At 34.2% G+C, this 12,281-nt stretch overlaps 1 protein-coding gene across 1 annotated transcript; it reads right to left on the reverse strand.

Annotated features, from left to right (window-relative positions):
- Positions 1-202: 202 nt before the first annotated feature.
- LOC149800430 (NF-kappa-B inhibitor alpha-like) lies at positions 203-11,208 on the reverse strand. The gene is made up of 2 exons (XM_089958435.1): positions 11,194-11,208; positions 203-721 (listed from the first exon to the last, which is right to left on the reverse strand). The coding sequence occupies exons 1-2, from the start codon at positions 11,206-11,208 to the stop codon at positions 203-205; spliced, it is 534 nt and encodes a 177-aa protein (XP_089814561.1).
- Positions 11,209-12,281: the final 1,073 nt, after the last annotated feature.

Here is a 12,281-nt window from a genome sequence, read left to right on the forward strand (position 1 = left end):
TCTGATTTGTTTTATGCCAGTCAGTATGGTATAAGGTTATGGTCGCCATGTACCGCAGGCCAGTGTTTACCGTCACAAATCCAACTATGCTTGTGTTTTGTGCGATTGGGTGTGAAAATAAAAACTAAAATAGAAATAAGTCATAATTCGGAACCGCTGACCGAAATGAGAAATAACGGATCATGTGCAATTAATTATCGACTTAAATTTTCTGACTTAATTTTCTCTTAATCTCAAGATGGCCATTTGCTCCTGCCAACTCGAATGCTGTGATACCTTCATATGTTTCAATGTTAATCTCCACGTCTTTTCTCGACAATATTAAATCGACTAATTCTACTTTGCCGCACTCTGCCGCCCAGTGAAGAATTGTTCGACCACTTTTTGCATCCCCAGCGTTAATATCTGCCCCACCATCCAAAAGGATTCGGACGACCTCAGTGTTATTGAGGAATGCTGCGAGATGCAGGCATTTTAGGCCGTCAAAGTTTCTTATTTCATGATAACATCGGGATGATACATTGCACATGAGAAGAGAAACCATTTCAGAATCACAAATTTGGCAAGCTAAATGTAGAGGAGTGTTACCCCGGTGATCCTTTTTGTCCGTATGTGCACCTGCTTCCAGAAGCTTTCTCACAATGACAGTATGTCCTGTTAACACAGCCAAATGTAATGGTGTTTGAAAAAGAAAGTTGCAAATGTTCAGCAGGTCAGAATTCTATAGAACATCGATCATTTTGATAGCAAGGGTTTCTTGTTCCATAATTATCAAATGATGAAGGAAGGCGTCACCATCCAAAGTATTGGACTCTCAGGACTTTCAAAGTTTCGATTCCATTCAAAGTTATTTCATCTGTGACCTCATGCGTTGCATCTGAATCTTTGTAAATATATTCTCTTTCATTGGTTGATACAGTGAGTAACCTAAACTGATAACAGACATTCAGTGAATGGACGATTCTTTCTCTATAATGTATTCCTCCTTGTTTGTCAACAGGAAATATATGTTTTTCTACGGAAGACATTGTTAGAAGGAGTCAGCTGAAGAAGATATAAACAATAACTTAAAACTGGAAATACATTACTGAATTGAACTTTTATGAGCCTTTGTTATTTTGTTATGTATACTCAATAAATGAATACAGATTTCAGAGTAAAATTTATGAAAATTGAACTTTGTTCTGTCAGAAACGCACGCACGCACTTAACATAATAACATGTGTAAACCTCATATTCAGAATCCTAAGACACACATATTTATATATGTACTGGTTTGTTTGTGCATGTTGATTTATTACTGTACAGGAATCATTTTAGTATGTGCTGATCGTAACAAATTATTCGGAAGGTAGGTTTTACTCTAAGAATAAACTTTTGGAAGGAAGGTATAGATAGGCAGATATCGATAGTTGGATACAATTACATAAATAAATAGGAAATAAATATTTTTGGTATATACCTCTTTGCAAGAACGTGCTGTGATTTACCTTTGTTTACTGTCTTGTTTTGTGAATCAATAGGGCTCTTAGTTTTATAGCTCTGAAATTTATTCAACCTCCCGGTTCTGATGCCCTTCTGAACTTTATGTATGCTAGGGTCCCGGTCGTACGTATATATACACACTCATTTAATATGAGTACTCGGGAAATTCCGCACACTCACTTTTTAGCCAGACTAATCGCTGGATAAACTCAACCAATTTTGTATGCTGATGGAGTGAAAAACCTTCCGGTGAATATACCATTATTACGAAATGAGCTAGACGGGTTTCGTTGAAATCATATCTATTTGAATTAAATACATTGCGGAGTTTACCTGAGTAAAATGGTTTTTCGTTCCACATTTTGACCTAGTTTGCAATTGTTGCACAAGTATGTAGGCTTGTTATATCGGATTCACGGTAATTATTCAACTCTACCAGTAAGCCCGTGGAAACACTATGATATCAAATATAAAATAACTTTAGATTGTCGAATGATCGTCATCGAATCTATAATTCTCTGTATATACCCATCCTTCTTGCAAGCTTTGGAGCGGTGAAAGCTGCATGTCCCACGTATAACGATTTTGATCTTATTTTATTTTGTCCATGTGATTTCAATTTCGCACTGAAGGAATCTGGGTCCAATATCAATAGTGAGTGTTCCAATATCACGTCTGTATGAGGACTGAAATTCCATCAAGAAAATATTGTTTATGTCTATTTTCACTGACAGCAATTCTCAAACGATTCGTTTTCCTTAATTTTACTTTACATTATCAACCGATCCTGGCCAGTCAGACCGATATATAAATCAAGTTTAGTTTATGTTCACCCATTTCTTGATTGGTTCCCATTCTGCCAAATAATTAGCAGAGAGAGAGAGATTAAAATAGAATTTAAATATGTTCTTGGTGCTTTCGAGATTTTATATAAAACAATTCCGGACCTTTAATCAATCAGAATGGATTTTTCCGCATGAATACTCCTGTTACATATTTATACATAAGGTTAGTCGAAAGGCATTTGCTTTTAGGATGTCCCATACATGTATTGTGAAGATGGTCTCAGATCAAGTTCGACGCAGCTTATACGACACTGTTTTTAAAACAGCAATGCTATTTTCATGATAACCGTTAGTACATTGTGTTCCAACACGCATTAATCTTTAACTTCAAAGAAAGGAAATTCTTTTCTTATACACATATGAATGTGCAACTCCAAGAAAAGCGTAGGCTATTGTGTTTGGAGACACATTAACCTATAGGCCGAGGAAAAGCCCTGGGCCATTGTGTTTGAAGACACAGTAATCTTTAACTTCAAGAAATGCGTTTAATAACACATGCATTCATAGAGTCAAGGTAAGCATTACTCCACTGTGTTCATTCATATATTAATCTATAACTTAAAGAAAATTGTTAGGCCATTAGTATGACGCAGTCATTTGTATGATGCGAAGCATTTAGAATGATGCGAAATTTGATATGAAGAAAACTATCCGATTATTAGCTGACATATTCTTAGACAGTGTCTAAACATCATCTGCTTATTTAGTTGTTTATCTGGTTGAAAACTTGTTAATATCCATTTTGGCGTCCGGGTGTCCTTGGCAAATTTATACAACTCACATTAAAGCGACATGAAATAGCCTGTATTGTGTTGATATTGTCATTTATACGTTGATGACAATAACTACCTTTCTTAAAAAGTCTTGATTGCTGCATTGTTTTCAACGAGAAGCATATAAAGGTTGCATAAGAAGCACAGATTTTAATATATTATCAATTCGGTATTTTCATTGTGCAGAAAAGCGGCTCGAGTTATGCTTTCGTTGATTCTATAAAGCGTAGGTTTAAATTCATAAAGTACTATGGAAGAATAGAAAGGAAGATATATGAATAACATATACGGAAACAGTTGATACGTGTGTTGAAATTTTGTTGAGTTCGTAGAGCTCAGGATGCTATAAATGATTAATCCTGTAGTGATTCAGATCACAACCCTTTGGCGGAAAGAAACACAAAACTAATTGAAATGCTCGAAATAGGGAAATTGCGATTAGGTGGTTATTGAGTATAGGTAAAAAATAAAGTTATAAATATACCCACTTGAAAACGATAGACCTTTTATTCATGCGAAAAATGATTTCATCCTTTTCCCTCCATGACTGCATTGTTGTTGATGTCAATATAGGCAAGAATATTGGAATTAGCATAGATAGTCACGGATCTTCCTATACTATCCAGGACGTGATTGTGTACATAGATACATAGAGGATCCCAAATGGGTAACGATTTAATACTCAATTTATGAAACGAGTTGAATAATGTCCAACGTGTTTCATAAATTTAATGTTAAATCATTACCCATTTGAGATTTCTTTTTAACACATAGTGTTTATTTCAGTGGAAATTATTTAGATAGAAAGAAGAACGAATAGGTTCGTTCATTCTGACAGACGGTACACCTTTCATTTGGCGGAAATGAAACAAAAACTAATTGAGATGCAAGAAATAAGGAAATTGCGTTTCAAATGTATTGCTATTAGGTAGGCTATTGAGAATAGGTATAAAATAAACTTGTAAATATACCCAATTGAAAAATATAGACCTTTTATTCATGCGAAAAATTGTTTCATCCTTTTCCTTCCATGACTGCTTTGTTGTTGATGTCAGTATAGGCAAGAATGTTCGCGTTATCATAGATTGTCACGGATCTTCCTATACGATCCAGGAAGTGATTGTGTACATAGATGCATAGAGGATCTCAAATGGGTAACGTTTTAATACTTATTTATTAAGCGAATTGAATAATGTCCAGCTTTTACTAACCTTGGCGAGCAAAAGCTGGACATTATTCAAGGATTTTCTTAACTTTAATATTAGATCATCACCCATCTGAGATTCTTTTCATCACATAGTTTTATTTCAGTGGAAATGTTTTAGGTAGAAAGAAGGAAGAATAATTTCGTGATTCTGACAGACGGTGCACCTTTCGTATGTTGTACATTAAATATAGTCCCAAAAAAGTTGAACAAGTAAAAGTAGATTGTACATTGTTACAAAATATATATCAAAGAAAAAGCTTCCATCCGAATAAGCAGAACATTTAATAACGACAAAATCATTTTTCTAAACAGAATGGTTAATGCTATGTGATGCCACATTGATACGGTAAACAGTAGGCATAGAGTACACTTTTACCCTGAAATGTTGCTTGCAGAACTAAACGTTACATTGTTGCTATTTTTGTGTGAAATAGGATTACTGGATGCAGAAATTACCACATTTACTGCAATGCATTTGTGACAGGATATTTACAGTATTTCACTGGAACATTACACTATACAGAAGACATAATAAAATTCTTTTTGAGTCGGATTTGCATCTCATATATGCTGCTTAAAGATGCTGTGGTTGGATAAAGTTCTGTCGGTTAGGAGACCCATTTATGTCCTAATTCTTCTGTGAACATAGGTGAGTTTATTTATTTCCAAGTTAACATTTAAACCACGCTTGTATATACGGTGGATTCGATATCTATGTTACGAATATACCGCTCCCTCACATCACTCCGCCAACAAATAAGCAATACCCTTAGTTTTACTTCTTATTGTTTTTTTTGTCTTGTAGTTTTACGCCATATTTCTCATTATGATATTGTTATACATGACATAACAAACCTTTGTAGGGGTAACATATCCATATTCCGACAGCCGTGACAATTTTTCTTCAATTTCCTTTCGTGAGTCGAGTTCAAAAATGGCCGCCAAAAATTTTCATTCAAAACCATACTTTACAGAAAGCGGGGTTAAAAACGTTTTCCACGCACCAATGAGAAAAGAGTATACTGCACCATTTCATGGGCATATTTGGACCAATCAGAATCATATAAAGTGATATTTTAACATGTGGCAATATCAGAAATATGAAACTGAACTATAGGAAAACTATACCTACTATATGAAAAATAGAGGATCTCAAATGGGCAACGATTGAAAATGGAATTTATGAAACGATTTGAATAATGTCCAGCTTTTGCGAAGCTTGACATAACAAACCCCTGTAGGGGTAACAGATCCATATCCCGAAATCCGAGACAATTTTTTTTTCGCGAGTCGAGTTCAGTAATGGCCTACAAAATTGTTCATTCAAAACCAAACATTCCAGAAGGCGGGATTAAGAACGTTTTCCCACGATCCCAGCCAATCAGTAAAGAGGATACTGCACAATAATACCATGGGCTTATTTGGACCCACCAGTATCACATAAGGTGATATTTTAACATGTGGCAATATTAGAAATATGAAATCGCACATGCTATAGGAACACTATACCTACTATGTGATAATGTTAATTACTGGTTCGATAAACAGACTTGTAACAGCAACTTTGCAGTGTCCTATTTTTAATGTAGCCTTGATTGAGATGGCATGGGGATTGGTGCGAACAGAAACACTGAATACGGTAGATGCGTACATGTGACTCGTACATTACTTTCCACATTAAATCTGTGCGGTTTGACTGTACTACACGACAAATTGAGGAGTAAAGTTGTATTTCCTTAGTATAGGACTCTTCCTGATGCAGAAATGTAAACAATAGGTGTACACATGTATACTAGATCAAACTTGGCTGTGTGCATAGTGGGCTGATCTCACGTTTACAAAATCTAAATATATTCTATCGTTTCATGCATCTATTAGTCAAACCACGGTGTATTAGAATTTCGCTACAATGAATGGATTTTAAATTAAAGTGGTGACAATGGGGGGGATGTATGACAATATAAATTAAACTAATTATACAATAGTATCACTTTAAAAATTCCTATCTATTAAGCTGAAACAAGGCAATCCCCATTGATAAAGTGGTAGTCTTGGATCATAATCATTTCTTACGAGTCAGTACCAGCCAGTGTAGTCTTAAATAATGTATTTTAAGAGTAACCCCCCCCCCCTTATTTTTCATGGAGGATTAGTAGCTTGTATGGAGGAATTCTAGAACTAAGTTAAGGGAAATTGTTCTTACTTTTAGAATATCAGCATTACTATATGATTTTTTGCATAGAAAATAATGCTTGCATTCTTTCTTCAATTTGAATATATTAGACAGTCCATTATTTAAAACATATATCTGTCCATATATTTCTTAAGTGAAAATATGAATAAATAAATAAATAAATAAATTCTACTGGAAATGCATAATTGATTGGATTATGACACTTGTTTTTAATCCCATGATGTATTTTATTTATTAAATTTCATATGTAGAAACATATTTTACATGCTCTCACAACAGAAAACAAAAATTGTTGTATATTTACAGCAACAAAAATATCGCTTGAAAGTTATGTTATTACTAGCACGGTGGAAAACTATCTTTGACGCCATGTGGTCTGTTTACGCTCTGTTTTAAGCATTTATTCTCGATGAAAACAAAGTTGTGATGCATTTTTAAAGAAAGCAGAACTGAATGCGTATATCTGAGATCGTAGAGCTCAAGATGCTGTTTATGATAAATCGTGTAATAATTCAGATCACAACCCTTTCGCGGAATGAAAGAAAAAAAACTAATTGAAATGCACGAAATAAGGAAATTCCATTTCAAATGTATTGCAATTAGGCACGTTATTGAGTATAGGTATAAAATAAACTTATAAATATACCCACTTGAAAAATATAGACCTTTAATTCATGCGAAAAATTGTTTCATCCTTTTCCTTCCATGACTGCATTGTTGTTGATGTCAATATAGGCAAGAATATTGGAATTAGCATAGATTGTCACGGATCTTCCTATACGATCCAGGACGTGACTGACAATACCTTTAGATTTTCGAATGCTCGGCATTAATTCTATATTTCTCTGTATATACCAATTCTTCGTGCAAGCTTTTGTAAGGAGAAAACCGCATGTCCTGTGTCTAATGTTGTTGTAATTTTATTTTGTCCATGTGATTTCAATTTCGCACCGAATGAATCGGGTTCCTATATCAGTAGTGAGTGTTCCAATATCAGGTCTGTATGAGGACTGAAATTCCATCAAAAAAATATTGTCTATGTCGATTTTCATTTACGACTGGCAACAACTCTTAAACGATTCGTTTTACTAGAATTTTATTTTACATTATCAACCGATCCTGGCCAGTCAGACCGATATATAAATCAAGTTTAGTTTATGTTCACCCATTTCTTGACTGGTTCCCATTCTGACAAAAAATTAGTAGAGAGAGAGAGACAGAGAGAGAGAGAGATTGAAATATAATTTTAATCTGTTCTTGGTGCTTTCGCGATTTTATAAAAACAAACATCATTTACTGACTTTTAATCAATCCAGAATGCATTTTCCCGCTTGAATCCTCCTGTTACATATTTATACTAATGGTTAGTCGAAAGGTATTTGCTTTCAGGATGTCCCATACATTTGTGGTGAAGATGGTCTCAGATTAAATGCGATACTGTTTGTAAGACACCGTTTTAAAACAGCAATGCTATTGTCAAGATAACCGTTTGTACACTGTGTATCAACACGCATTATCTTTAACTTCAAGAAAATGGTTAGGTCATTGTCTTTTATACACATATTAATTTGTAAATCCAAGAAAAGAGTCAGGCCATTGTGTTTGAAGACACAGTAATATATAACTTCAAGAAATGCATTGGGTCATTGCGTGTAATAGCACATGCATTCATAAAGTCACGAAAAGCGTTACTCATCTGTGTTCAGACATACATTAATCTATAACGCCAAGAAAAGTGTTATGACATTTGTATGACGCAGTCATTTGTATGATGCAAAGCATTTAGCTTGATGCAAAGTTTGATATGAAGCCAACTATTTGATTATTAGCTGATTTATTTTTTACACAATGTCTAAACATCATCTGGATGAATAATTGATTATCTGGTTGAAAAATTGTTAATATCCATTTTGGCGTCCGGGTGTCCTTGGCAAAGGTATACAACTCACATTTCAGCGACATGAAATAACCTGTATTGTGATGATAGTGTCATTTATAGGTTTATGATAATAACTATCTTTCTTAAAAAGTCTTCATTGATGCATTGATTTGAACGGGAAGGCATATAACGCTTGCATAAGAAGCCCAGATTTTAATATATTTTCTATTCCGTATTTTCATTATGAGGAAAAGCAGCTCGATTTATGCTTTCGTTCATTCTATAAAGCGTAGTTTTAAATTCATAAAGTACTATGGAAGAATAGAAAGGAAGATATATGAATAATATATACGGAAACAGTTGATATGTGTGTTGAAATTGTGTTGAGTTCGTAGAGCTCAAGATGCTGTTTATGATTAATCGTGTAATAATTCAGATCACAACCCTTTCGCGGAATGAAAGAAAAAAACTAATTGAAATGCACGAAATAAGGAAATTCCATTTCAAATGTATTGCGATTAGGCACGTTATTGAGTATAGGTATAAAATAAACTTATAAATATACCCACTTGAAAAATATAGACCTTTAATTCATGCGAAAAATTGTTTCATCCTTTTCCTTCCATGACTGCATTGTTGTTGATGTCAATATAGGCAAGAATATTGGAATTAGCATAGATTGTCACGGATCTTCCTATACGATCCAGGACGTGACTGTGTACATAGATACATAGAGGATCTCAAATGGGTAACGATTTAATACTCAATTTATGAAACGAGTTGAATAATGTCCAACGTGTTTCATAAATTTAATGTTAAATCATTACCCATTTGAGATTTCTTTTTAACACAGTGTTTATTTCAGTGGAAATTATTTAGATAGAAAGAAAAACGAATATGTTCGTTCATTCTGACAGACGGTGCACCTTTCATTTGTTGTGCATAAAGTATAGTCCCAAAGAAAGTTAAACTATTTTAAAATAAAATATTTTCCCAAACAAAGTTGAACAAGTAAAAGTAGATTGTACATTTTCACAAACTATAAATCAACGAAAAAGCGTAATCCGAATTAACATGACATTTTATAACGAAAAAAAATCATTTTTCAAAACAGAATGGTTAGAGCTATGTAATGCCACATTGATGCGGTAAAAAGTAAGGATAGAGTTCATGTTTGCCCTAAAATGTCACTTGAAGAACTAAACGTTACATTGTTGCTATTTTTATGTGAAAATAGGATTACTGGATGCAGAAATTCCCACATTTACTGCAATGCATTTGTGACCGGATATTTACAGTATTTCACTGGAACAATAGACTGAACAGAAGACGTAAACAAATTTCTTTTTGAGTCGGATTTGCATCTCATATATACTGCGTAAAGATGCTGTGGTTGGATAAAGTTCTGTCAGTTAGGAGACCCATGTATGTCCTAATTCTTCTGTGAACAGAGGTGAGTTTATTTATTTGCAAGTTAACATTTAAACCACGCTTGTATATACGGTGGATTCTATATATATGTTACGGATATATCGCTCCCCCACCCCGCCATCAAATAAGCAATGCCCTTAGTTTTACTTCTTATTGTTGTTCTGGTGTAGTAGTTTTACGCCATATTTCTCATTATGATATTGTTATACATGACATAACAAACCCCTGTAGGGGTATTATATCCATATTCCGACAGCCGAGACAATTTTTCATCAATTTCCTTTCGGGAGTCGAGTTCAAAAATTGCTACCAAAAATGTTCATTCAAAACCAAACATTCCAGAAGGTTAATAACTTTTTCCCATGATCCCAGCCAATCAGTAAAAAGGATACTGCACACTAATTTCATAGGCTTATTTCGACTAAAATGAATCACATAAAGTGATATTTTAACATGTGGTAATATCAGAAATATGAAACTGCACATGCCATAGTTAAATATACCTACTATGTGATAATGTTAACTACTGCTTCCATAAACAGACTTGTCTCCTGCGCACGAATGATTTTATCAGCAACTTTGTAGTGTCCTCTTTTTAATGTAGAATTGATTGAGATGGCATGGGGATTGGTGCGAATAGGAACACTGAATACGGTAGATGAGTACATGTTGCTCGTACATTCTTTTCATATTAAATCTGTCCGGTCTGACTGTACTGCATGACAAATTGAGGAGTAAAGATGTATGTCCTTAGCATATGACTCTTCCTGATGCAGAACTGTAAACAATAGGTGGTGTACACATGTATACTAGAGCAAACTTGGCTGTGCGCATACTGGGTAGATCTCACGTTTACGCGTAGTTTATATTTACATAAAGCTGACTAAGAATCATAAAAACAATTAAACAGTTAATGTATAAACAAAATCTAAATATGTTCTATCGTTTCATGCACCTATTAATCAAACCAAGAGAATTTCCCACCCACCCCATAGTTTTGATGGAGGATTAGTAGCTTGTATGGAGGCATTCTAAAACTAACTTAAAAGAAACTGTTCTTATTTTTAGAATATCAGCATTACGGTATGATTGCTTGCATAGAAAATAATGTTTGCATTCTTTCTTCAAATTAAATATATTAGACAGTTCATTTTTTAAAACATATATCTGTCCATATATTTCTTCAGTGAAAATATGAATAAATAAATAAATAAAGGATACTTTAAATGCATAATTTAATAGATTATGACACTTGATTTTAATCCCATGATGCATTTTGTTTATTAAATGTCAGATGTAGAAGCCATATTTCTACCGCTACAAAAATATCGCTTGAAAGTTATATGTTATTATTGGCACGGTGGACAACCATTACATACTCTCCATGTTGCCATATCGTCTGTTTACGCTCTGTTTAACACATTTATTCTTGATGATAACAAAGTTGTGATGAATTTTTAAAGAAAGCAGAAATGAATGCGTATATCTTAGTTGTAGCGAAGCTTAGGCTGGGGAATAGGAATAGAATAACCTGCAAGCATGTATGAAATGTAAACACTAATATGGATTTTCCTAGAATTCTCATAACAGGTAAAAAGGAGATCGGCATACGAATTTCATGGAAATCGGAGCTGATTACAGGTTTATTTGTGAGCAAATAAAACTAGACTTGAAAATAATTTCTTAAACCACTACATGCATTTTGACTGGATGTTTTTTATACTGGAAAAATTATATCTTTTATCTGCCTTCCTACACTTTCCACCATACATATCTCGTAATTCTATTTGACTTCCTAAACTTCTATTTGCAAGCAAACTTTGCTAGTAAATGTGTTGACAGCTATTCCTGCAGCAACATGGCCTCCTCTTCCTTCAACTATAATGAATCATCAGCATCATCATGATGGTCAAGTACCACGAAGGTGCTAATAGATTTCATCAGACTTACGAACGTGTTTATAGGTGTTGTATATAGATGTAAAGAAGTTGTTTATATCTCGCCCTATAAACAGTTATGTAGTTTATATAACAATGGTGACCAAGCGTTTAGTTACAAGGATACTAGGACATGTCTCCCTGAAGAACATTCTTATTGGTGAAATGAAAGCAGACACACACATAAACAAACACACACACACACACATAAACAAACACACACACACACACTCATATCGTAAGACTTGACCTAGCCACGTTCATAGTGGCAAGGCATCCCTGGAATGTATACTAGATGTATTTAATGTTTCATTATCGGTTTAGATCGTTTGTGATTGGTTGGTTACTGCCACTATATGCCTTGCGGTATCTTGTGTCAATAGTGGGTCAGAAAGTTTGTTATTGGCTGGTTACTGACTTTTAATCAATCCAGAATGCATTTTCCCGCGTGCATCCTCCGGTTACATATTTATGCTAATGGTTAGTCGAAAGGTATTTGCTTTCAGGATGTCCCATACATTTATTGTGAA

This window comes from Sinohyriopsis cumingii, chromosome 5, assembly GCF_028554795.1.
Source record: "Sinohyriopsis cumingii isolate HCF-2022 chromosome 5, ASM2855479v2, whole genome shotgun sequence".
NCBI classification, from domain to species: domain Eukaryota; kingdom Metazoa; phylum Mollusca; class Bivalvia; order Unionida; family Unionidae; genus Sinohyriopsis; species Sinohyriopsis cumingii.